Source organism: Dasypus novemcinctus, chromosome 8 (assembly GCF_030445035.2).
Source record: "Dasypus novemcinctus isolate mDasNov1 chromosome 8, mDasNov1.1.hap2, whole genome shotgun sequence".
Classification (NCBI taxonomy): domain Eukaryota; kingdom Metazoa; phylum Chordata; class Mammalia; order Cingulata; family Dasypodidae; genus Dasypus; species Dasypus novemcinctus.
The window spans coordinates 82,072,767-82,099,596 of record NC_080680.1 but is presented as its reverse complement, the minus strand read 5'-3'; the positions used below and the strand labels follow the sequence as shown (position 1 = coordinate 82,099,596).

At 52.0% G+C, this 26,830-nt stretch overlaps 1 protein-coding gene across 2 annotated transcripts in view; it reads left to right on the top strand.

Annotated features, from left to right (window-relative positions):
* Positions 1 to 5,277: 5,277 nt before the first annotated feature.
* Positions 5,278 to 26,830, top strand: part of PAX5 (paired box 5) — a 198,632-nt gene continuing 177,079 nt past the window's right edge. The window contains exons 1-3 of one of the 2 annotated variants that reach the window (XM_004457266.5): positions 5,278 to 5,454; positions 18,464 to 18,629; positions 23,746 to 23,943. In XM_004457266.5, coding sequence (XP_004457323.1) covers positions 5,409 to 5,454; positions 18,464 to 18,629; positions 23,746 to 23,943 — 410 coding nt within the window. In that variant the 5' untranslated portion in view covers positions 5,278 to 5,408. Of the gene's footprint in view, positions 5,455 to 11,422; positions 12,590 to 18,463; positions 18,630 to 23,745; positions 23,944 to 26,830 lie in introns of those variants that run through there. The other variant, XM_004457267.5, reaches the window with a different exon arrangement.

Below are 26,830 nucleotides of genomic sequence, written 5' to 3'. Positions count from 1 at the left end.
ACATGGGGGCTGGCTGCCTCAAAAGCCCCTTGGACCCAACTCTAGCTCCTTTTTTTTCCATCTTGTTCTGGGCTGAACCCTGGAAGAAGCTATCAGCAAATAGCTATCCAAGTTCCTAAAAATAAGTAATCAGCAGAAACTCAGAAAGATTTTTAGAGCACAATTTTATTTTCACCTGCCCTGAAATACAAATCAGACGCAGATGCCTCTCCTCCCATCAGACTTTGCCCCAAAAGAAAAAAAAAATCAGCCTACAACCTGTCCTGAGACTGAGGTATTCACTCGGTTATCTGCAGGTTCACACAGGGAAAGCACCCTCCTCCTGCTGTGATCCTCTGTCACAGCTCTGAAAATATTACAGAAAAATGGAGAATGCAGTGAGAACACTAACTGCCTATTTAGCGACCCACTTTACTTCCATTTAACATTCTGATCTGCGTTGAAAACTAAAAGAATTGTTTAACCTGTGGACTTGCCCTAACTCAAAATCACTTATGAGGTAGGCTCCTTTATGTTCCAATACTTCATGGAATCAAATTATATCACATTAAAATATTATTAATTTAAGACGCATAAAATGTGAGTCTGGGATGGCACTTGAATATTTAAAGCTTCCATTACACAGAAAAATAGTAGAATAAAGGGGTTGGAGAAGGCTCAGGCTATAAATACTGATGGAAACAAAAACGTCCCACATGTAAACTTTCTTTAGCACAATGATTTTATTTATTACTTACAAATTATGATATCGTTAAATTGAAAGGAAATAAAAAAGAAACAAACTGATTACACTTGTTTTCAAGGTTAAACAATCAGAGTGCCAGTAAATCTTTTCAATGCCACGTTGACTTTGAGGTAATACTGGGTTGTTGGATGTGTTGGCATTTTTTAAACATAACTTTCTGCCTGTTTTCCATATTCATATGTTAGGAACATAACTCCAGGACAGTGAATTTTCCCTCAAAATTCTCCATGTTGCCTTCAAGACGCGTTTCTGTGCGTGTGTATACTGGCAAACACTTGACGTCTTTCCTGTGTACCTGTGCGCTGGAAAGTAATCGTAGAACTGAATTGAATTACTGGGTTTGAGTTGAAAGGAACCTATCTAAACGACCGAAACCCGCGTTCTTTGAGGTTTCTCTCAACAACACGTTTAAAGCAAGAAAGGCGGTAATGTGAAACAACAGCAGTGACCCACCATGAGCACCAGGTCTCCCGAACACAGCCCCATCGTGGTTTTCCAGCGCTACTCGAATATTTCCGGGTAGCGAGTCGCTGGCACACGCGGCCCCAGTGAGCCACCAGCCGGAGCTCGAAGCTCTTTAGTCGCAGAGAACCCCACCTACGGCAGAACCGGGTGATTTGGCCCAAACCGATCCTCAGCCCCTTTCTGCCGCGGGCGCTGCCTGAACAGCGGCGGCGGCGGCTCCTGGTCCGCACTGTGCACTTTTTTGCCTTCCGTGCCCAGGAGGTACCGGGTGGAGAGGTGCCCCCATCCAAGGAGGCGCCGCTCCTAAACAAGCCCTAAGCGGGTACCGCGACAGACCTACTCGCCGCGACTCTGCGTCCACCCTCAACCGTGACAGTGTCCAGGTCCGGCAAACGCAACGGGGCGGGGCGGGGCCGGGCACTGGAGGAGCCGCCTGCCGAAGGTGCGGTGCCACGTGCGCGCTGCGCGGACCCCAATTGTGCGCCTTAAGCATCGGCCCCGGCTGCTCCCGGAACTGGGCCCCTGGCTTTAGGGCGGGGCCTCCTCCTCGGCCCGAGCCTCGGCGTCGGCTCCCACCCACTCTCAGCGCCCGCTCAGCCCTGGAGCCCCAGGGCCATCGTAGGTCCCAGCAGCTTCTCCCAGGGCTCTCAGAGAGGGAGGCCCAGAAGCGAACCGCGGTGGACCAAGCTTTGCTAGGTTCCGGGCTGGGGGTCTTTGGGGCGCCGATCCAGAACTGAGCCCCAGATCCGGCTCCACGGGCCCTGGAGCCCCCGGTGCCTCCTGGGGGAGTGGAAGAACCCGACCTTGGCCCCTCGCCTCCCGACGTCGGCCTCCCCCTCCCTCGACCGCAGCGTCTTCGCTGGAGGGAAGCTCGCAGCGTGCCTAGGCCAACCCCTTCTGCGTCTCTTTTCTTTTCCTGTCACTCTCTGTTCTCGGTTTCTGCTTTCTCCCTCTCACAGAATGCCAGAGCGCACAAGGGCCTGGAGGAGCCTCCGCACCGGTCCCTTTGCTGGGCCTTCAATTTGCCATTCCCCACAGCCTCGCCCCTCTCTCTCCATATTTCTCTCTGAATTCCTCTTCTTTTCTCCCTAGCGTAGCATCGAACAAGCCGAGGTGTGTCGAGGTTGGAGAAGTCTTGGCAACGAGGACAGAAAGGCTGCCTCCTTCTTTTCTCGTAACGTTTCTGGTCACCACAGTTTGGCTTCCTCTTGAGGAGGTGCCCGCGCCGGCCCCACCATGCAGGCCGCCGCTTGGCCACGGCCTCGCTCTCTAGCTGTCTAGGAGCGTGTTCCGGTCTAAATGCATGTCTGCGATTGGGCGGGCTCTCCAAACCGAAAGCTGAGCGGAGTTGGGATCCTAGGGCTGCGGGTGAGAAAGCTGGGATGTGCGGAAGTTCCGACGCCTATCTGCGCCTCGATACCACGCGTCCCCGGCCCCTCGCCTGGTATCTCTAGGGCCGCAGGACCAATTCCGTGTCCGCCGAAGTTATTCGCCACCTGCTCTACCGCGGAAGTCACTACTCCTGCCCGACGCTGCTGGAGTCGGGGCAGCCGGAAGCGCTCTGGCCAGGAGCAAGGGACCGACCGCCACCAGCAGACAGAATGGACAAGGGGACGGCGACTGGATCTGGCACCCCGGTGAGGGGGATTCTGAATTTTGACTCGGTCGCTAGTGCCGTAGGAGCCGCCGGATTGTGACCAGGAACTGGCGCCCCCTCAGGAACGCGCGTTTGTTTCGCGTTCGCCCCCAGCGCGGTGGTGCAGGGGTCAGATATTTCGGAGCACGGCGAGCCCACCCTTCGTGACGCTTGGCCTAATCCTCCGCTATTCCTGGCTGCGGGCTGGGAAGGAGTTGTGGCTGGTGTCTCGTCTCTGAACCAAATGCCCCACAAAGCCAAAATACACACGCACAATTCGCCAAAGCAGCTCACAAACACAACAAAAAGTCAACACACGAAAACATAAGCCCCTTCCCAACACGCAGCTCGTCAAAACAAAATCAAAACAGAAGAAAACAAAACCCTCACAAACACAAACTTCACCTAACGCCACATACACAAACGACATCTACTAATACAAAATCGAAACAGCTCAGAAGGAAAAGCCTTTCAAACGACGCTCAAAACGGCAGCCCACAAGGACAGAGTACAAAAATCTCACAAAACACAAAACAAAACCCAACCAACCAAAAGACCCAGACCCACAGAGCAAAACCCGCTAAAATCAAACCCACGAAAACACAACGCGCAAACACGCCGAAACAAAAGACTCTCGTAAATAATGAAAAGAAAGCTCAAAGAAAACAAACAAAACAAACCCTGTAAATAGAAAAAGCTCCAAACAATTCCCACCCCTAGCCCGGGGTGAAATGTCAATTCCGGGAGGGCTTTTGATCTCCAGGCGGGGGCAGGCCGCTCCTCCCCATCGCAGCCTCCTGGCGCGGGCGAGACCGGAGGGCGGCGAGCCCGGCTGGGGCCCGGCAGGCAGCGGAGGGAAAGAGCTGCGCGCTCGGTGGCGGCCAGAAATCAAATCGCCCGGGCAGGGACCGGGTCCCGCAGGCTGTAGGGAGGAGGCGGCGCAGGGGGTCTGCGCAGACCACTTGATGGGGGGGCCGCACCGGAATCCACAGCCACGTTTCCGATTGTGGCGAAATCTGCTCAGTGGATACGGGATGTCCGGTGCCCGCCGGGGCCCCCCCTTTCCTGCAGCTCTGGGCTCTTCCCCCTAGGTTGCGGCCCAGCCTCGTGACCACCCCCTCCAAAAAACAAACAACACTCTGGCTGGGGACGATTCATTCTCCGAAACTGCCATTGTCCGGCGGGCCCAGAGTCCTCCTGCGAAGCGCTCCCCCGCCCTGGAGAACATTGCCCCTGCGACCACCCCGCAGCGGGGCCCCACGGACTTCCAGTGGCCCTGCGGAGCAGCTGGACTGCGGACTGGGGAGGGGGAACGGGAAGGAAGCCCTGAGCTTGGGCCGTGGAGAGCGGGCTGGACGTGCCACACCTCTACCTGGTCTTTCTCAGGCTGGGTTCCCCTGTGGAATCAAGCTCTGGGGAGTCGGGGACTCCTCAACTCTCGGGGGTCGAGGGCCGAGGAATTCCATTTATGGGCCAGGGTAAGGTGTCCGGGGTTCCTGCCTCTCTCCAGGACCTTCTGAAATGGTTCTGCTTTGCCCGAGTGCTCCAAAGCCGAGGCCTGGATTTTATCTCCAGCATTTCACAGCTTAACCTATATGCTTCGGGCCAGAAGGGGACTCGGGGCAGGGAGGGGCTTTGTGACCCGAAGGCTGAAGGGTACCTGGGCGCTTTAGGATTCTGGCGCTGCCCAGGTATCAGAGGCCCAGCCACTGTATTGGAGCTGCAATTTGGGGTGGGGGTGAAATGGCTGGGAGCCCTGGGAGCGGGCGCCGCCCTAGGGGTGAATCTGAGGGTATTGGAACGCCCCCTCCGGGCCTGGCAACACTGCTCACTTTTGCACCCCCTTCAAAAGCACCTGCTGGGCGGAATAATTTCTTTAAAAAACAAAAACCCGGCCTGCTCTCGCCTACGCGACGGATTTGTACGTGGAGGCTCACTGGTCCCCGCGTCTTGGCGCGGAGGCCTCAGTCCCGAAACGAAGGGCATGGTAGAGGGTGCGAGCGCTAGGCCCGGGCTCGGCTCTGCTCTGGCCCTTCTCGTATACTCGCGGGCTAGCTGCCCGCGCGGTCTAAAGCCATCCTTCCCTTCCCCCGCCCCCTATAAAAGTCCGGGCAGTGTGGCAGCTGCCTTGCTGCTCTCCCGGCCTCGCGCACGCCTCGGGCCCGGTCCGCCCCGTCTGGCCTGCGGAGCTGGCCCCGCCACGCAGCGCCGACACTCTCTCCTTGCGCGGGACTGGCGGTGCGGGGCGGCGCGCTGGGGGCGCGGCGTGTCTGGGGACATCTTGTGATGTTGGCGAGAACAGGACATGATCTCACATGGCGAGAAGCTCTTTAGTTCCTTAATCATTTCACGGTGCCTTCGGACGCTTTTTTTCCACCTAAAACGTTTAGTTTCAGCTCAGTGATCAGCTACCCCATCTCGGCGGGGGAGCGGAAGGCTTGAATTATTCCGACCTGTGAGCGGCCCCGGGCACAAAAAAAAAAAAAAAAAAAAAAAAAGGCACACACACAAAAAAGTGGAAACTTTTTCCCTGTCCATTCCACCAAGTACTGAAAAATCAAAATGGATTTAGAGAAAAATTACCCGACTCCTCGGACCGGCAGGACAGGTAGGACCGCGATTCGGGCTCCACTCGTGCTGACTGCGGGACACAGCCCCGCGTTGGCCCCCATGCATGGCTGTCTGGGGGGAGGAGGGGTGCGCGGCATTTTCTCAAGGATTGACTGTATGTCTCTCAGTGACATGTTTGTATGTCTTTCTGCCAATCTGTTCACAGGCTTCTGTATCAGTCCAAGAGTCCGCGACTTTGCCTGTTATTCTGTTTCTGAATGTTTGCGTGGGTGCCTGTTTGAGGGTCTATGTATTTGGGTGTTATATGTGTTTATATTAGGGACTCACGCGTGTATATGAGCAGTGATGTGTTTATGTGTCCCTGTATAAGTATTATAAAATGTCTAAATGGGTGTCCAGAAGTTTGTGTGCCTATGTGCATCTTTATACCCGTGTGTGTTAGCGTGTGTTTATGGTGTGTATGTTCTTTTGAGTATCCAAAATGTGTGTCCATAAGCAGCATATGTATAATTTGAATAAGAGTCCGAATGTACATCTATTCTTTCACTGGTCTATGTTCACCTTTCATATCCCAAGTGATTTTATAAGTGAGAAACTAGTGGTTACACCGACCCCTCCATATTTGAATGGCAACAGCTGTCCACTCTGTACGTGCCAATGCACACAAAAACGCCTGTCTGTAAGCACAGAGATGGGTCTGGGGTCTAGAGCAGTCAGCTGTGTTGAGTGTGTGCACAGTCAGCCTCAAGTCTCTGTTAGGCGACTGATGCAACAGTGTAGGTGTGTATTCAGGGTGTGCAGCCCCTTCATGTGTGGTACACACTGCTTCACTCCATGGGCACTGTGGAGCCTACCATTTGTACAAAAGTGTCTCCTGTGATAGACGGGTGAGAGTGAGCAGCCTCCTGGCTAGTCGTGACATTTCTAAGGGCCCCCAGCTTCCCTTCACTTTCACCTAGACAGCCTCTGACACTGGTGTGTGTGTGCAGGCTCGGTGTACTCAAGTTTTATTGTCCCGCCAATGGCAAAGAGCACAGGTGGGAGGATGTCTGTGCCCAACCTGGACATCCAGCTCTGGCTCCTGTGTGCCTTCCTGGAACAGGGCCTAGTATGTTCCTTCTACAGGCCCAGGCAGTGGGCAGCAGGCTGTGCTTATGTCTGAGAGGAGGGGCAGATGGCAAGAAGACTCTGTCCGCCATGAGACACAAGCCCTAGCTGGGGTCCTCTTTCAGTCATCAGGCCACATGTGCTAACCCCCACGCAAACACACCCTGGGTTCTGACAACGGCCTCCCTTTCCTAGGTTCCTCTGAGATCTGTGAGCCCCGACCTCCACCCTTGCCCTAAATACAGGTCAAAGGGCAGAGAGGGGTGAGCTTAGATCCCAAACCTTGGAAAACTCCCTGGGGATAGATGTGTTTCCAAACTTGTGACTGAAGAGAAGTGAGGGAAGAGATCTAAGAGGCCGGGATGGAAGGGGAGGAGGCAGCCAAAGATTCCGAGGGTTACGGCCCAGGAAAGGAAAACTGGACACCCCCTCCGCTCCATCCCCTCCCTCTAGCTGGCCCTTTTTCTCCGGGCGTCGGATCCCTCATTACTTGCGACTCTTAAAGGCACCTACACCCGGGACTCGGGGTTGTGTACCTGCCGAAGCTGGGTGGGAGGCGGCTGAGGGTCTGGACGCGGTCTGCGCGGGCCAACCGGGCGCCTTTCCCAACTAGCGGTCTACGGTCTACGAAGAATGTAATTCACGGCGGTCGATGGGCCCTTTGATTAGTTCAATCGCCTGAATAATCGTTTAATCAATAAAGCATTTCATTCCTCTGCGCGGTGGCTCAGGTTGGGGCTGGGGTGGGTATCCCGAGGCTGGCCGGAGCTAAAATCTGGAGAGCCACGCCCCCTCCTCACGACGGGTTGGGGTGGGGGCTGCCTGTCCGGAAAAAAAAAGAACTGAGCAACACAAATGACACTGTACTTCTACTTGTCCTCAAGTGTCTGGGCCGGGGCTGTGGGAAGAGGAGGAGGCTGGGAGGTTAGTGAGGCTAGCGCTCAAAGGGGCATTGAGGTCCACTTTTTGCGCGGGCTTCTTTCCTCCCCCAACTTCGAAAACATTTGGGCGCTTGAACCTACCTTTCCTTCTTTCAGAGGCATAATCCATCCTTTCCCTGTACCTCAGTTTTCCCTATCAGTGGAGAGGGGTTATGTCCTTTTAGCCTTAAACTGAGTATCTAGGAGCCACTGAAGGATCCTCTCCTCTACCTTCTTCCTTGTGAGAGGGACAAATTGAGTTCCAGAGAGGGGCAGGGACTTGTCTGAGTTCATAAGGCAAGAGGGATGGTGGGAATAGGTCTGGAAGGCTATTTTCCCCCCTTAGACCTCTCATTCCTACTGGGAGAGGACATAGATACCCCTACCTCCTTTGGAGAAACACTATATTGGACGAGCTACCTGGGTGGGAACAGTGGGGTCCCAAGGCCAGGAGGAATGGAAGTAGACTCTATACTTTCAGACTGGGCATTGCTGTCCAGGCTCTCACCTCTGGAACAAGCCCATGGGTGAAGTAATAATTCTCTCTTCACCGAACTTCATCTCACAGAGCTTTGTGAGGCTTCATCTCAAGGAGCTGTTCTCACCATTAGACACCCAAGGAAATTGAGACCCTAGAAGAAGGGGCTGTGGACCTTACTTCTTTGGGAGAGGCAGCAGTGATCCCATTGGCCCAGGCTTGTGTGCATGCTGATAATGATGACAAACCCTGACAAAGGCCATTTACATGGTTCTGGGAAAACTTGGCCAAAATCCCTCTTTTCTTCTCCCCTCTCCTCCCCCATTCCCACAAACAGCTGCAGTCCAGGCAGGCGAGACATCTTATCAAGACACAGATACCACATAGGAATAGACTGTGCCCAGAGCTAGCTGTGTGACCTTGGGTCAGTTGCTTTCCCTTTCTGATGCTTTTTTTGAGAGTTAGGTCTTTTTGGGAATGAGCAACTGATCAGAGCCCTGTAAGCCTTACTTTCCCCAAACAAGAGCAGGAAAATGGGCTGGGCTAGGGTTGAGGGAGTCAATCTCAGGCTCAGAGAGAGCTATCAGCAGCTTCAGCGCCCTGGCACCCAGGTAACACTGTGCACTGTAGGGGGTGAGGGGGAAAGGGAACTTCTATCAAAAGGGTTTTGTTTGTTTGTTTTTGGCTTCTCAGAGATTCTCAGTGGCCTTTCAATTGCAAAACTTTGAAAGGGAATACTATTTACATAGATTGAGTTCCACCCTGGATGAAACAGCTCTAAGTTCTGTGCTGCTGGGAGAAGGAAACCCCGGGACGTACACAGCAAGGCCCAACCACACGTAGCGTGGCCTCCCTGGGGCTCGGGCTGCGGCTGGTAGACTTCAGCAGGCAGGACTGAGGTGTGGGAGCTCGCCGGCTCGGCCAGGAATCACTGTATAATCTTGCGCTAGTCATGGACCCTCTCTGAACTAGGGGGCCAGGCTATCAGACCTGGTCCCACCCCTTGGGGTTGTAAATTCCCGGAGGCCCATCCTCTGCGGCGCTGAATAATCCCACGCAGAGGAGGCAAGACTGGCGCCCCCAACTCCCTCTGCCTGGCACATTATGCGGTGCGGGAGAGCTGCTCTGAGAGCGCAGATAAGGCTGGTCTTGTGGAAGCCAAGCAGCTACCGAAGTCAAACACCCATTGTGTGAAATGGGAAACCTGGGATACTTCCCTTTGGGAAATATCAGCGATTCCATCCCACCCAGGGAGTGCCCTGGGGATTCTGTCCAAGCTGCACAGGTATCAGAAGGGACTCAGACTGTGCAGTCATATTTCCGCCGAGTTCTTTGATTTGGCACCACACACACACAGGCACACGCACAAAAAATGGCCCCACCATCTCTGGAGATGCTCTGGAGAAGCACTTCTGAGAAAGAGATTCCTCGCCCACAGCCTTTACTCTGCCCGGGAGCCCTTGTGTGACCTTGGGCAAGTCGCGTCGTGCCTCTGGCCCTAAAGCTCCGCCTCTGTAGAATGGGAAAAAGCATAGCCTCAGGGCCCCTTTCCCTGGAAGAGTTTAGAATCTGGGTTTGTAGGCTCTAGCTCCAGGAGCTCTGCATCCTGCCTCTTGAACGGGAACGCAAAGCTGCCACATCAGGTCTAGTTACTTTGAATTCCAGTCTCTTCTGATCCGTCGGGCACCAGCGCACACGCAGAGAGAACACAGGAACTCTAACTCATCCGGGTCCGATTTTCCTGCTCCAAGGCGGGGGTGGGCTGGGGGGGTCGTGGACAAAGATATGAACAAGCAGGGTTCCAGAGAAAGGAGTGATAACACTGGCACCCCATCCGGGTGCTCACGGCAGCCTCTCAGACCCCGAGAGTCCACCCGAGGCTGTTTTTCGCAGCTGTACCTGGGGCGTGGGAAAGAGTGACAATATCAGAAACTTTTCTACCAGTCAGGGGCAACTGGGTCTGGGACAGGGACAAAGGTGAACCTGAGGACCACAGACCCAGCGCAGGGTTATGAGAAGTGGTGGCAGGAGTAAGAAGAGGGGGCGGGGGCAGGGGAGAAGGTCCAGGGAGAGGCTGAAGTGAGAGATTGACGTGGGGTCCTCCTATCCGCCTAGGGTCAGCCTGTGTCTTGAGTGGGCCCCTCAGAGCCCTTATTTTGGTGGATTCATTTTTAATATTAGAGGATCATCACTTATGATTTTGAAATGGGGGGTGTTGGGGTCCCACCAACTGCTGGGGCAGGGATTTTCTCAGTATCTGGTGCTAGGGCCACCACAGGCACCCACAGAAGTATCATTGCCTAGGTGAAGGCTGCCACATACTTCCCATTTTAAGATCTAGTTTCTTTGATTGTAACCCCAGAACCTCACACGCCCAGGAATCCAAGACTCACTGGCCAAAGACCCTGCCCTTCTAGGCCAGGAGAATTCTACAAGAAATCCACCCCTTTAGTCTTAAAAGTGACAAGAACTTCCCAGAGGGAACAGGTTTCGCCAGACAGCTGGCAGTTACAGTGTTGTATCCCACCGACGTCGCTAAGCTGTATACCCTTGCAGATAGACGCATCTGGGTGCCGGTTTCAGGGACCCTCATTAGTGCTGGACTGGGTTTCATTTGGTTCCCAAGAAGCAAGCGTCTGACGCAGAATTTTCCCTGCCACAGAAGCCTCCAGTGCTCATCACTAGCACCCAACCCGTCTGGCAGCTCTGGGTCTGAGGCTGGAAATAGGGCCCATGACCCAGTGCTTGGTCAATGTTGTCCAAAGCCTCAGATCGCCCCCTCCCCCAGGAGGAGGAGATTCAGAATTGGGAAACCTGTGGGAAGAATGGGGGGAGGGGGAGAGGAGGCAGAGGCAGTTTAGTAGACTCTTAATAAAATTGGGTAATAATTCTGCTGGAAGGAATCTTCCTTAAAGATTAGTTAAGCCAACTCTGCCCATTTTACAGATGAGGAAACTGAGGCCTATAATGGGAAGATATGGACAGTCCGAGTCCATCACGAGTCTGGTGGAGTGTAGATTGAAATCGAGATCGTTACTGCAGTCCTTATCTTCCTACGACATGCGATTTTTTTCCTAGAGACCATTTTCTTCCAGTTTCCCACCCCGCCTCTGCTGACCCCAGTCTCTCAGGGTATTCCAAGATGCCAATGTCGAGGCCAGGGAGGCCGGGACCCAGCAGGACCAGCCGCGGGACTCTCGGGGCATTGCGTGGGCCCGCTTCCACTTCCCGTGTGCTCCGCGCTCCACTAGGCCTTCGCCCCGCGCGTTTGTCAATGAACGTGGCGCCGCGGCCTGGGCCCCGCCCCCTATTCTCTCCCATTGCCCAGGTATCCACTAATCAGGCGGAGCCCGCGGGTGGCTCGGCCAATGGGGCGGTGGCTCGGGCCAGGGCCGGCTGCCACTACTCTGATTGGCTTAATGGAGTGTGATTGGCAGGTTGGCCTTCCCGCCCCGCCCCCGCCCGGAGGGAGGCTGAGCCCCGGGCGGCGCTGTCCACACGCAGCGGGTCCTGAAAGCGGCTCCGGGGCGGCGCGGTGGCGCACTGTGCGCGCCGAGCAGGCGGAGGGCTAGCGCCGGCGGCGGCGGCGGCAGCGCAGGCAGTCAGAACTGGCAGCGGCTCCATCTCATCACCGGCCCCGGCAGTCCCGGAGGCCTTGGTGGCGGGGACCCTCTGTTCTCTCCTCTGTCCCTCGCCCCACGCCTGGGGCAGGCGCGGCGGCCGTCCCGGAAGAAGCAGCTGAAAGACAGTCGAACCAGACCCCCGAGAGAGGGCAGCGGGGCCCGAAGAGTTGGTAGGCGTGAGGCAGAGACCAAGGCGAGGAGGAGCCCGTCGCTGTCGTCCCCATTCCTGGTCCCAGCCATGGGGGAACAGCAGGGGCCGCGGGAACTTTGAAGGCAATGGGTTCCGAGGTGTGAGGGCTCCCGGGGACTCCGGAGTCCCAGCTTCAGCATCAGTGGCGGAAGCATCTCCGAAACCGCCCGGGCCCCAGCGCGGCCAGAGAGGAAGTTCTTTGCAACTTTGTCTGAGACGTCGGAGAGCCAGGTGGAGAGGGGCTGAGGGGGCGAGCCCGAGCCTCAGAGACTCAAAGAAGCAGAGAGAGAGAGAGAGGAGTCGGCGGAGTCCAAGGGGTCAAGGAGAGATCCCCGAGGCAGTGGGGCTGAGGAACCAGCCTGGCAGCCTCCGGGCCTCACTGCCCCTGAGCGAAACGGAGGGCCGTGTGTCCCGCCGGCTTCCTCAAAGCCGTTGCTACCCGGAGCCGAGAACTCCTAGCCGTCCCAGAGGCGGGCCCCTACACTATGCCCCCCACGCCGCGGGCGCCTCGGTCGCTGCTACCCCGGGCCGGGCCGGGAGCCGCTGCTTGAATCGGCAGGGGAGTGAAGCCAGCCGGAGCTGAATCCCAGCTCCCAGCCCGACCGCACTAGCACCGGTTCCCGCCTCTCCGCGCCGCTCTTGGCGATCTGCGGCAAGGCGGCTCTGAAAGAGGTCCCAAAGCCACGGCAGTGTTTTCTGAGCCCGGCTCGCACGGTGCCCGGCCTGGTGGCGCGACTTCCTAGCCGCCCTAGGCAGCCCCTTGGCGCCGGGAGGCGGCGGCGTGGCCCGGCCTGCAGTCTGGAGCGCCCCGATGGAAATACACTGTAAGCACGACCCGTTTGCATCCATGCATAGTAAGTAGGCGGCGAGCTCGCTTCTCTCACTCTCCGGCTGGGACGGGGTTTGGGGGTACCGGACAGCGGGGAGGTACCAAGGCCAGGAGGATCAGGACCTCTGAAGCCGCGCAGCCAACTTTGCAAAGTGCAGGGCTCCCAGGCAGGGATGTGGAACGACGTGCTAGTCACCCAGGCCGGAGGACCTGCCACCAGGAATCCCGCCTCCAACAACACTTAGAGTAGGCGGCGAGCTGCAGCGGTGTTCGGGGGCTCGTGCGGCGACATCCCAGCGCGCCCGGATCATCCCGGCTCAGGCCCGGAAAGGGCTCCAGGCCGTGCGGGTTGGAGGGCACGAAATTGTTGGGAGAGGTCAGTCTGAGTCACCCCAAACCCCAAGGGTGAAACGCGCACATTTAAGAGTCGCAGGATTAACCAAGGCTGGGGTTTGGAGGGGAAGGAGGTCCCCGACCAGGGTCTGTGGGCTTGTTTGTGTGGAGGAAGAGGTTGAGAACTAAGGGAGGACACCCGGTCTAGGGCTCTGAAGGCGTCCTGGAGTTGAGGAGGGTGCTTTGAAAAATCAACGAAGTAATGGTTCCTGAGCTGAGCTTGTTTAGGAGCCGGCCAGTATGTCCAGAGATCCTTATATAGAGGCTTCTCTACTTAAAAAAAAGAAAGGAAGGGAAAAGAAAGAAGAGAGAGAGAAAGGAAGGAAGCAAGAAGAGAAGGAAAGAAGGGAAGGAAGGAAGAAAGAAAAAAGTGAAGCCAATTAGTCACCTTCTGAAACAGGCAGCATGTGTAGGAGGCGGGGAAGGTCATTTTGGGCGCAGGCAAGGCCCTCCTGGCTGCCTGACCCGCGGGGATCCTGCCAGTTCACCCACTAGCACGGCCTCCTGTGAGATGAGCGCTCCTCTCACGGTGAGTTAATGCCGGATTAGATTCGGAGATTTCAATTCCAAGTGTAACGAATTATGGTTCCCTTCTGCGTGCTGCAGAGCCGGGCCGGAGCAAGGGGCCAGGCTTTGGCAGCGTCCAGCGGAGTGCCGGCCTCTGGTCCCCGGCGGCTGCAGGTCAGGGAGTTGTTCTGGGGCTGGGGCCCCGTTTCCCTCAGACAGCCGGGAATCCATCTTCCCAAGCCGCGGATCCCCTATTTAACAAAGACAGCAGAGACCCGGCTGGAGAGAAGGAGAGCCTCTGGGGCCGGGTATGTCCGCACTGGAACTGGAGGCAGAAGCTGCCCGGCAGGCGGGGGAAGGCTGGTCTAGGCGGCCGGTGCTGGTTGCAGGCAGGTCAGTTTTCCTTTGTGTCAATTTCCTGAGTCCGAGGTAATTCACAAAGCGGTGGGGAAATTTGTGCCGAGAAGTCAGCGGATTCCTCCGTTCCCAGCCCAAATCATAACCTACTGTTTGGGGCCTGAGCCTAAACGGTTTCCAGGCTGTGGAGACCCCAGCTTCCTCGGCAGCCTTCTTTCTCCTCCGCGGAATTGACTCTGATCTCGAAGACTGAGTCAGAAAACAAATGAGTTGGGGGCAAATTCTCTGAGAGGTGAGCAAGCCCTTGGCTCAGTCCAAGAGCAATTGGGGGGCACAGTGGGGAGTGCCAGCCCACACTTCTGTCCTTGCTGGTGAGTGTCCATGGCCCTCTCTGCCTCCTCTGTGCAGAACCCAGCAGCCCAGAGGTCATGCTGGGCCCTCCTCGGGGAGATAGCATCAGACCCTGTGGTCTCCCGGCTGTGCATCAATGTGGAGAAGGCAGCTCCTTCCAAGGGCGGATTAGCCAGTAGCTAATGCCTATGTCTCTGTCCCTCCTTGCCCAGGCCTTCGTCTGTCCCCCAACCCGGGGATGTGCTCCCTCCTCCCATTTTCAATCTCTGGGCAGCTCAGTGGGGGCTGGGCCCCAGCCAGCCTGGCTTGCAGAGCTGGTGTAAGCCCTTTGCTTCTCTTGGTTCTGATCTCAATACTGTCTGTTTGCACAGTGTGGGCCTGCTTTGGGGCGCCAACTTACTGGTAACTGGGGTGGGGTGCAGTAGGTTCTGGGAGGTGGTACGGGTAATAAGCATCCAGACCAAGTCCCACCTCCTCATCTTCCTTCCCTGGCTCTGGTCAGTTTCTCGTACCCCACCCCTGCCCCCCACCAGAGCAGGACAGCTTCAGTAGGGAGGTGGTGTATGTGTGTGGGAAGGGCAGGCAGTGCCAGGAAATGAACTTCTGAAGTCCCCTACCTCCATTCCTATTCTAGGCTCATCATTCTCACCAGCACAATGGCCTCCTGTCCCCCTCCCCAGATGTTTACTGCCCCCAGGTATGTTACCAGCTATAAAGCAGTTTTCAGCCTATCTCCTACCTGAGCATCCCCTAACCCTTCACCTACACCCATTTTACAGAGCATGATATTCAGGTCAGAGAGACAAAAGGACTGACAGAAAGTTCACATGGGCAAAGCTGACTCTTGGGTCTTCCTGACTTTCTGATGGAGGCATAAAAATGAGGCTTTGAGGATTCACAGAAGGGAAGGAGGAGGGGCTCAGATACTGAAGAGACGACAGTGGACTGTTGGGATACAGGTACACGCATGGATGAGGCTCTCTCGCTGTTTGCTCCAACCCTATCTGTGTCATGGCCCAACTGTCCCTGTGTGTCGGCACTTGCCTGAACATTAGAGGGTCCATTAGGGAGATTTCATCCCTGTTCTTTTTAAGATTTTATTTATTTATTTCTCACCCCCCCCCCCCATTGTTTGCGCTCACTGTCTGTTCTCTGTGCCTGTTCTTTTTCTGTGTTTCTATTTGTCTGTATGCCCCTTCATTCTTTTTCTCTGGTGTGTCTAGGAAGAATTTCAGTGACCCTGTGGGTCCTGGAGTTCAAACTGTGACTGAATCAGCAGACCCTACCCCACAAGACCCTGTGCCCAGCCAGGGTCTTTGGGGTGTGAGCAGAGCCCCTGGATGGGCAGCTATCCTTCTCAGGGCCCGAGGAGCATCTGTGGAGGCTGACCCCTCCCAGACCAGAGCCACAAAGGCCCTGGGGCATCAGCAGTTCATCCTCTCCTGCCTCCTACCGCCCTTCAGACCCTGCGGCCTGTCCTGTGGGGGCAGGGCTATGTTTCCCTTGTAGCTGTGTGTCTGTTTCCTGGTCTTTGCTTGGGTTTGCTTGCATCTGTCTTTGTGTCAGTCTCTCTCAATTCTACGTGCCTCTGAAAAGTGTAGTTGAGCCGGTTTTACTCCCCTCCCCCACTCCCCATGGGATGAGCCCTCACCCAGCTGTGGTCCACAGGAAGTAGAGGCTGGGACTTGGGTCCTCCAAGGAGAGGCTGGGCTGGAGGTGGCACCCCAGAAAACAAAGTTCCCCTTCCACGGAAGTGCCCTGTCCTCCAGATGCCCCTTTACTGGGCTTCCTCAGGGTCTCTTCTCCCTGCCTCCTGCTGGGCACCACACTCACCTTTCTTTGCTTTGCCTCACCTGGCTTCTTCCTTCCTGTTTCAACTCCTCTGCCTTCCTAACCTGCGGCTTCCCTTCCAGACGCTCTCTCCTTGTTACCCATTTCATTTCGTTCCCATTCTTTATACCTTTAATACACATGCCTTTCAGAGCCCCCTTTATTCTCTTTTCCTCTTTTCTTTCCCTCTCCAGCATCCCTGATCTCAGGCTTCAGGATTTACTTCCTCCCAGTCTCAGGGTAAGTGGGAGACATTGCCCTCCTCAGACCACAGTTGTGAATCTCCGCGACACCACCCTCAGAAGAGTTCTGTTGGGTAGGACCGTGACAGGCAGAGAGGCCAAATGGGTCTGGGGCCTTTCCAGAAAGTTGAAGGAAGGAGGGGACCCCAGGTGGTCCTGGATTTGGTGTCAGCTGTGCACTTGTGGATCAGACTCCAGAAGAGCATTGAGGGCCCAGCCTTTATGACCAAGGGTGCAGATTTTGGGGGCTTGCTGTCACCTAGACTGACCAGATTCCAGGGGGACCCTTAGGCTGTTTCTGTGGCACAAAATGGCCCTCAAAGCTCAAAAGTGTCCTGCAGGACTGCTCTTGGAATTTAAGGTTGTCGCTGTGTTTTATGAAGAAAGTCTCAATTGCCAGTGGTATAGAGAACAAGCTGTTGCAGATGGGCTACTGTGCGTGGGCTCCCGGGTCATCTCAAAAGCTGGGTGCTTTTTAGCTTCCTTTCACTGTCCTTTGTCCTCTCAGATGAACTCATACCAATTTTGAATTTACTTTCTTCTACTTAAATACAGACTGTTCCCCAAAAAGCCGTACTGGGCTTTTTTAGTAGGTGCTCCCAGCCCCAGAACAAAGCCTTCTTAAGGCCCTTGACCAGGATGACGGCAGTCTTTCTGTTTCAGGTGAATTATACAATTGTGTTCCTAACTGCAAAATCCTGTTGCAGATGGTTTTCCTTTTTCTTATGTCTGGAATGTTTTAGAGCAGTTAAAACTAATTAAAGCTTATTTTGAAAATCGGAGAGAAATTCACCTTAGAACTAGAACTAAGTACTGTGGTTATCTGTAGAATTGTGTTTTTCCTTGAATAAGCCTGAGCATGGACATTTTGGGAAATAGTCAATTCTGACTCTCATCGGAAACTTTGGTGAATTGCTTTGACAGTTTTTAGGAAATAGGTTATGTTATGGGCATTTTGACCCCCTCCATTTCAGATGTTGCTCATGAACCTGGATAACAGTTGAGTGTTGGGTGAAAATAACAGCTGAGAAGAGGTCATTCTTTCATGTTTTAGACTTGTGGCGTGAACATGTGTGTGAACTCTGAGGTGCCTTGGCTTCCTTGTACACTCCTGGCCCAGCCAAGTTCCAGTTTAGGAAGAGCTTTTCTCCTCTCCCTGGGCCTCTGAACTGCTAGCAGCATCAGTAAATGCATGGCAATGCCAGGTAGTGACTGATCAACAGCTACGAGGTCAATGACCTTGCTATCCTGGCGCATTCTGTGCTTGGCTCTTCATTTAGTTGGATCCCCTTTTCCCTCCGATGAACCCTGATGTAAGGGAGGAGAGCTTACCGGGTGGAAGAGATATTTTGTTGCATTCCTTTTACTTAAAATCTGTGTAAAAAAAGCTACGGAATAACTTTCCCCGACTCATTTATTTCTCCCTGAATCCAATTAAATCTGCTCATCAATTGCAAAACATTTCAAAATTCCAGGGAAATGCCTTTTTACCAAATCCTGATATAGTGAAGTGGAATGTGCCACGTGTGGAAGATCTTCCGACCCATTTCTTTTGTGTGCTTTGAGAGGGTACAGTGGTCAAGTCTGCCTATCAGCCTCACCTTCTTGAAGAAAGGCTTTTTATCGAGGCAGTTGGGTTTTGTTTCAGTACTCTGTAGATGCTGTTGAAATTTCTTTTTTCTTTTAAGTCCTTATCCCTTGGGTCAGATCGCTGAGTTAAAAAACAAACAAACTGAGGTCTAGGTGTATTTGTGTAGTCCTTTTCACTTTTAATAACATTTGTTAAAAGGAAAAGAGTTTCATTGTTTTGTTTTGTTTTCTCCTTAAGTTTGGTGTACTTGAAATGTATTTTCTCCCCAGGATCTGTTAGACCTCAGCATCATGTAATAACTTGTATGCATTTAATATAGTTTTTGTATAGTCTTTACACATTCCACTGTTTAAAAAAAACAGAAATTACAAGGAAAATGCTATTAACTCAAGGAGCCCTAGTGTGGGGATACTTGCTGTCAATAGCTCAATTGGCTGGCTGAAGACAAACAAAGGCTAAGATTAATTTTTAAAAGGCATCTGGGGTGCTCGTGTAGTATTCAGTGTCTGACTCCAAGCACGAGGCACCCAGCCGGCCTGCCGATTCTCATCAGAGGAGCCCTGGGGCTCACAAAGGTGCTATGTTCTAACCCCTCTTTCCCTTCCCTTTTGTTTCTGATCTGTTTCAGGACATGGAGGAGTGAATCAGCTTGGGGGGGTTTTTGTGAACGGACGGCCGCTCCCGGATGTAGTCCGCCAAAGGATAGTGGAACTTGCTCATCAAGGAGTCAGGCCTTGTGACATCTCCAGGCAGCTTCGGGTCAGCCATGGTTGTGTCAGCAAGATTCTTGGCAGGTAAAGGCAGGAGCTGTAGGCTTCTCTTGATTTTTCAAATAAAGACCTAAAACATACCCCAGCAGCTGTTCAATGTGCCAGCGGCCTAGTGACAGGCATGGTGGCACTCCTATCCACAGGCCCAGTACTTTACAGTTTGCAAAGCGCTTTTGAGGGCATTTGACTCAAAGTAGCCCCAGCAGGCCTCTGTTTCAAGTGACATATGGAATGGGGTGACTGACATGTTTTCTGAAAAGGACAACGTGTTTTTTGAAAGACCGGTAATTATTCTAAGGAACTCAAGAGCAAGAGGCACTTGGGAATTTCCTACACACATCTTAGGTGAGCCCGGGGCTGGGATAGGGCTGGGTGGAAAATCCACAAGTCGTAGAATCACTCAACCAGAGTTCAATGTTTCATTTTAAACGGTTTCAAAAAACATTCCAATTTTAACAGTCTGTCGTCATTTTCAGTTTTGGGTGATCATCAATCCTCTTATGTTGGTCTGCAGTATTTTCCTTCTATATGTTTTGTTTTTCTTCATAGTGACAGGCAGCCTAAGTATATAATAAACTAGAGAGGAGAAGAAACAAAACAAACACCAACCCTCACATCTGACATTTGAAAGTTGCCACTTGACCCGGCGATTTGCTGCAAGCAAAATACTAACAATGGCAAAACTCCCTCAGGGCTGTACAGTCTTTTAGCGCTCCCGTTTATTTTCTCCGTGGAGCCTCAGCACGATCCAGGGAAGCATGTTGTGAGATGAGGAAACAAACTGAGAGACGCGAAGTGACTGACCCCAGGTTCACCTGACTGGTCAGTACTCGGGTTGGGGTGAGACCCACTGGACCTTGACTAGAACAGTCTCATCCCAACATACCCCCAAAACAAGGCCACAGGTTTGCTCCCAGGCATGTGCTGTGGTTATAGCTCTGCCCTGGCAGGCAGGACATGCTCAGATTTAGCCACACATTGCTCTCTCAGTATCTCTCTCGGGGGTCCTGTAGTTTGCATTGTGGTTTGGGAAAAGATGCCTGAATAGAAAAGAAATATTTTGAAGTATGTCAGTGGCATTGTGACTTTCTGCTTGCTCTTTCTCTTCCATCTGATGGAATTTAAGGAATTCTCTCAGGTAGAGGGAACAGCAATTTCTAATAACCTTGAGGGGCCGTGCTTCAGGACTGGGGGTCTGGCAGCCCCTTCAGGGTCCTTGAATCCTGAGTTTTTTCTGCATCCCCCTGCCCAGCGCAGGCCACCGCAGCCACGGGGGCCGTGGATTCCACTCATCTTCAGCACTCAGGAGGCAGGCGAGCCCAGGCCAAGGGGTAGAGAGAAAAGCAGGGAATCAGCGTGGTGTTTTTGTTAGATAGTGGTTCCAGGCAAAAGGATAAGAGCGACTGGAAGAAGAAAAATGGAAAAGAAGAAGAGAGAAAAGAGAAAGGGGAAAACTAAAGGTAGAGAAAAGAGCGTGAGAAAATAGACACAGAAACACAAAGGGATAGATGAAGACAAGAGCGAAGAATAGAGAGAAGAGAAATATCTTAGACTGTCCCTGCATCAGACTTCTAGAGCCAAATGGGTCTTAGATATCTTCTTGTGAAGCCTCTTCATTGTACTGAGGGAGAGGGAGAGAGAAGGAAGGCCCTTCCTTTGTTTTTGCTGATACATCTTTGCAGTGCAGACATTTTGCTTGCTATTTGAAATCTTCGCAAGGCACAACCCTGCACCCTTCTCTGAGGGGGCGTCCAGAGTCTGGATCCTCATTGCTGGTGCCCTGGATCTCTCCAAAGTTACTGAGAAGACTGAGGGGAGTCAGGGACCCTCCTGAGCCCAGCCCGGCTGCCTCCCTGGGTTCCCGCAGCCCAGAATAGATTTGTCACTAGGTACAGTGGCACTCGGAAGTTACACGCTGCTCCGGTGCCTGGCCGTTTAAGTTGTCAACAATAAATTGGAATTTCATAGCTCATTATTTTCATAACTAAGAACCACAGTGGACAAAATGTCACTCTAATTAGAACTGCCTTTAAGAAACAAGTTCAGTCCTAAAACAGTGTGACTAGGAATTTCTGAACTGGGGTTGTTTGATCCACGGGGTTTTTTTTGTTGTTGTTGCTGAAGAATTTGATGGGCACACATGTGGTGGCTGATTATAGGGAGCGTGTGGTGTGTGGTGTGTGGTGGCCGTGGTTTCAGGGGCTGTGTGGCAAGGCAGACCGAATCCCTGGGGCAGGCGGGGACCCCTGTCATCTCAGGAAGATGGGCGGTCTGCCAGGAGTGTGAGTATTCAGGCTGCAGATTTCAGGCTACGGAGGGGCCCGAGAGGCACAGCTCGATGGCATGTGAGACTGAGTTAAATCCACCCAGAAAGCCTGGCTGTTGTCTTCTTTCATTGGAGCTTGGCTAGGAAGTTCAGGCCATTTAGAATTGGGTGGTTTGTTACACAGTAATAATAAACAATTAGGGGATTTAAATCTGCAGCTCCTCCTCTTTTTAACATTGGGTTGCAGGATTTTCCTTCTCTGTTTTGCAAATCTTTTTTTTTTTTGACCGTGCTTTATTTCGGTCTTCACAACAGCTCTGCAAGGCAGGTATGGCAAAGATTGTCCCCCTATTACACAGATGGGGTACCTGATGCCCAGAGAGGCTGAGTTGGCCAAGATCACACAGGGATTTAGTATCAGAGCCATTGACCAGCATCCACACTGTGAGATTTCTAGATAATGCTCTTTGCGCCAAACCACACTGAACACTGGGACCTGCCATTTGTCTTTTGTCTGCAAGCCAAAGGGCTGCGCCGCTGTTTTGCTGAGATGAAAGGGTGGTTAAGATGCCTGAATTCTTACCTGAGACAGTTGCAAAGTGGGGTTGAGGGTGTGTCGGAGTCATCTTCTAAGCGTCTGGCCTATGTGCCAGTCAAAAGAGAAACAGTCTTCTTAGGTCTCACGTTAAGACCACAGGCTCGCACTGTTGGGGCTGCTCGGATGAGAGGGGCGGCGAGCCGGCACACTGCCACCCATCAGCCATGCAGGCGGGGTTCATGCTGCCGCCCTTTCAGACTTGCTGCGACTCTTGCAATCCCATTCAACTAACATATTTTGAGTGCCTGACACAGGGTTGTCTGTGTGGCTGTAACCACAGCCCCGAGATCGTGCCCCAACAGACATTCAGTGACTATTGATTGACTGAATGAATGAAAAGATGCGTGTGAAAATGCCTGGTAAACAGCAAAGTTTTCTACTGTTGTAAGCTATCATTATCATTATTGTTATTTTAATTTTTGCAACCAAAACAGCAGTTTGCTTTGGTGGGGAGAGCATTGGATTCAGTGTCCGTTTGAAAGCTGGGGCTGCCTCTAACTTCCAGAAAGGTGTCGGACAAGTCACTTAGTTTTCTGATTATTGATTTTCCATTCTGTCAAACCCTACTGGCCTTGCAGGATTGATGTGAGAAGCATGAGAATTCTGGGAGGAGCTCTGTAAACTTTAGAGTACTGTGCCTAAAAAAATGAGTTGTTGCGTTGATAGTAAAACATGACTTTCTACTATAAAATTCAAAGGACAATTGGAGGCAGTAGAGATTGGTGTGTAGCTTGACTTATTACATTTCTAGACTTTTGGCAAAAAGTATTTTCTTGGGTGTTTCTAAAAACCTGTTTGAGACTAACAACGATTTTTCAGCAATTACAGAAGGAGGGAGAATAGGTTGGGTTTTGCCTTACAGTCAAAATTTGTAAATGACTCACTCTCCTCAGTGAAAAGATACGCTTTCCTCCACATCACCTCTCCCAAATCATTTCATCTGCTTCTAGAATATTTAATAACTTGGCCCTAACCAGACTTACCCTAGCTGAGAATTTCGGCAGCTCTTTAAATGTTGTGGTCCTTGGGCCATATTTCCTACCCGTTCCAGGGAAGAATCACCTCTTTCTGTTACCTATTATAAACTACTGTTAGGTTTTAAAATTACCAGTCATTTATAAAATATCTTTATGGTTAATTTTTTTTTTCAACTGCAAAATAATCTTCTTTGGAAGAGGTACTCAAGAATTCCTCTGTAAATGTTGAGAGAGACATCCAGTGAAGGATCAGATTCAGAAAAGGAATCAAATAATTTTTTCCCCCTGCAATGATCTGTCATGGCATACTTCTCCCTGGTCTCGGTTTTATTGTAAAACCCTGACATCCTATTTGTGTTAACGAGGAAGAGCTGATAGCATGAAAATGTCCTTTGAAACAGCGATTTACCTCAGGGGAGATCCCTGGAAGAGCTGCTGTGACTTGTGGTTGGTTTTTTTGATTGCTTGGGTTTTGACTAATAGCACATATTTCCAGTTAATTCTGGAACCCAACATTTCTTTCAATTTTATACCAGGGTTATTGTTTTTTTCTCTTATGAAAAAGTAAGTTGCATTTTAGAGGACGATTTCACGGAATGTAGACTAATCCACTAGGAGATGGGGTTGCTGGCCAATTCTGGGGAAATTTTAGCTTAGGAGTTTGTGCCACAGTCCTGGCTTGACCACTTGGTCTTGGGCAAGCCGTTTAACTCTATGGATCTCGGTTTTCCACCTGTAGATGGAGACCTATTCATTTGATCATTCACACCTTCATTCATTCAAAACACGTGCTTTAGAATGCTTGTGGGAATCAAATGGGAAAACTAACCTGGAAGTCTTTTTAATAAACTGTAAAATGGTAGAAGAATGTGAAAAAATCTTATTAATGCATAATTTCCTGACCAGTGCAAACTACGTATATATTTAACATTTTTCTGTTAGCACATTAAAAAAATAAAAGGAAACAAGTGGAATCAATTTTAATCACGTATTTTATTTATCCCAATATATCAAAGCTATTTCAGCATTCGACCACTATAAAAATTATTAATAAGATTTACATTCTTTGTGTGTGTGCTAAATCTTTAAAATCTGGTTTGTATTTTATGTTTACAGTACATCTCAATTCAGATTGGCCACATTTAAAATGCTCAGAAGCAACATATGGCTAGTTGGTGTGGCAGTGGACAGCACAGGTCTGGACATTTCCTGGACAGAGAAGCCCGTTATTTTGTCACCAACATCCGTTTTGCTGATTCCTCATGGCTAAGCACCTTTCTCCTTCTGCTTGGGTCCTAGGTATTATGAGACGGGGAGCATCAAGCCTGGGGTGATTGGAGGATCTAAACCAAAGGTTGCCACACCCAAAGTGGTGGAAAAAATTGCTGAGTATAAACGCCAAAACCCCACCATGTTTGCCTGGGAAATCAGGGACCGGCTGCTGGCAGAGCGGGTGTGTGACAATGACACGGTGCCCAGTGTCAGCTCCATCAACAGGTGAGGGGCTGCTGCCTTTGAGGGCTGGGGATCCAGTGGGGGGCCTGTGCGTCCCTTCCTTGAAGAGTCCAGCTCCTCCTTTCACCAGGGCCCCTTAGGAGTTACCAGACAGGAGGGCTGCTGATGGGGCCTGCTGGGCCTCTCTGCTACCCCTCTCTTCTTCCTCCGAAGGGCAGGAGTCCTAGGCCCAGGAAGAAGGGGCTGTGCCAGCACCCTGGCTGTGGCTGTTTGAGGTTCTGTTGAGCCCACAATGATTCCCATCGTCCTGCTCTGCTCTGTGTATGGAGCGTTTTACAGTGAATTGCCCTGATCAGGCTTTCAGAGATGTCACTGTCCCCGCAAGCCTGGACTCAGAGTCTTACCAGTGACCCATTGAAGGAAGAAAATCCCTGCCTTCTGTTTGGGCAAAGGTTGAACCAGTGAGTGTGGGGAACACAGCCCTGACTTGGAGCTGGGAGATTTGCTTCCTCGTCCCTGCTCCACCGCAAACTTGAAGAGGGACTTTGGCAAGGGTCTTTCCCCCTCTGAGAAGTCAGAAGCTTAGCGGTCCTGAAGTGAGTGTGTGATTGCAGACAGTGATGTCCAGAAGGCTGAGATGCTCTGGAGCTGGGGATGACCCTCTGTCCAGTTCTCCTAGAGAAAGGAAGGGATGAAACCAGAGATCTACCTCGAGTGCCAGGCACAAGATCTTTGTGGGAGTCATGGTGGCTCCTTCTCCTCTTCAGTCTGACCCAGGACACATTTATGGGAACTCTCAGAGCTTTATATTCCTGAAAGAAGCATCTCTATTGGAGATGCTGCAGTCTTAACTGCATTTAAACCCACAGAGTCAGGGATGTAGTTGGGAGGTGAACAGAAATGATTGTTCTCTAAACTTCCCAAAGAAAAGAGAAGCCGACAGACTGAAAATGTGAGTGGTTCCCATTTCTCCAAGGTTGCATCCTACCCTTGTCAGTGCAGAGCCTGTCTTACCCCTGGCAGGAAGAGGTGATAAGACTAGAATGTCTCTGAGATCCCTTGTTGCCCTCAAGGCCATTCCTTCTGTGGGGACATGATGGCACAGAATTGCCATTTATGTATGTGTCGATGTTTTGTTTTGTTTTAAAGATTTATTTTTTTATTTCTCCTCACCCCCTCTTTGTTTGCATTTGCTGTGTCTGCTTGTTGTGTGCTGGTCTTTTTTCTAGGAGGTACTCGAACTGAACCCGGGACCTCTGATGTGGGAGGGAGGCACCTAATCGTTTGAGCCACCTCCACTTCCTGCTTTGTTGTGTCTCTCATTATGTTTTCCTCATGTCTCTTATTGTGTCTCTTGTTGCGTCAATTTGCTGGGACAGCTCGCTGTGTCCACCCGTTATGTCACCTCAGTGTCTTGCTCATCTTCTTTAGGAGGCACCGGGACCCGAACCTGGGACCTCCCATGCGATAGGCCCGGAGCTCAATTAGCTTTAGCCACATCTGCTTCCTTGTGTTGATGTTTTGAGTCCTGCTAGTTCATAACAATTAGTCTGCTTGGCTTCTCTCAGCATCATGCAAGGTACTGAGAAGGTAGAGGAGAATCAAGTACATGGTCCCTCAGCCTTTGTGCTAGAGGGGCTCGTAATCCAGGTGGGATTCTGGCATGCGCTAAGATGTCTGCACACCTGAACAAGACACCAGGGAGGTCGCACTACTGTGGTGGGTTTGGATTATGAGGGGCTCCTGTGTGCGCGGTGTGTCATCTGCTTCTGGCTAGTTGCAAGGTTTCCATGACGCAGTGTAGCATAACTTTTCTCTGGGTCCCCGGGGTCACAAATGTGGAGCGAGGTACCTATTGCCTGGAGCAATGATGGAATGGCCCACCAGCTCGGGAGAGGAATGTCAACCAAGCTCACAGTCAGGCTTTGGGGGTTGAGTCTTTAGCCCCGTTTCCCACTGTGGGGTGTACATATAGTTGGTCATTCACTAGATGACTTCTGGTGGGCTGCCGGAGTCACAAACTCAAGAGTGAAGCAGACCAGGCACAAGGCCGTAGGGAGAGGTTGGGTCTGGGGCAACCTAGAGCGCACAAGCCCTGCTCAAGCTGCATGTTGGCAGGAACGTGGACCAGTGTTTGCCAGGTTCTTTCCGTGCTTAAAGAGAAGCCAGAAACTAGGATTGTGCATGTGTGTTACGTGTATGTGCCTGGGTATCTGTGTATGTGAAATTTTCATATTTTTAACTTTGGCAATGAAGGTCAGTTAAAAAACACCTTGCGGGAAAAGAATTATCCATTTGCAGGGCTCCAGGTTACATCCTCTGTAATAAGAAGATGAAAATTATTTCGTGATGAATTTATCTTAATGTGTTCTAATTAGCACAAAAAAACCAGTGAGTTTGTGATTCTCTGAAAAAATTTTTTCCCTTTATATAGTAGGGAAATAAAGTTGCCTTAAAAATGAATTTTTTAAAGTTGAAAAAGTAAATGTAAGTGATTTGAAAGAAATATATGAAGTCCATAGAGCGCAGTGGGTACAGATGTGGCCCTGGCTGGGCAGTGGGCCCTGGACTGAGTGGCAGTTGGAAGTCCTGGGTCGGCTGATGCTTTGTGCCTGGATTTGTGCCGAGAGTCTGGCTTCTGGTTGCTGGACTATGGCTGACTTAGGATCCTCCTGGGTGCCCTGGCCACAGCTGTGGCCCAACTGGCCATTCCTCCAAGGTGGTCTGTGGTCTTGTCCAGCCCTCAAGGTCTACTCCATCCTGAGGCAGGTGCAGAAACTGGGACCCAGAGGCTCAGGACTCTGCAGAGCCGGGGGAGCGCCCCGGTCTCCTGATGGTAAGAGGAGGGCTGGTCCCTGTCCGCCGCTGCCCTGCAGGACTCTGCAAGTGGCAAAACTGAGGCTCTGTGAGAAGAGGCAAGGATGGTAAA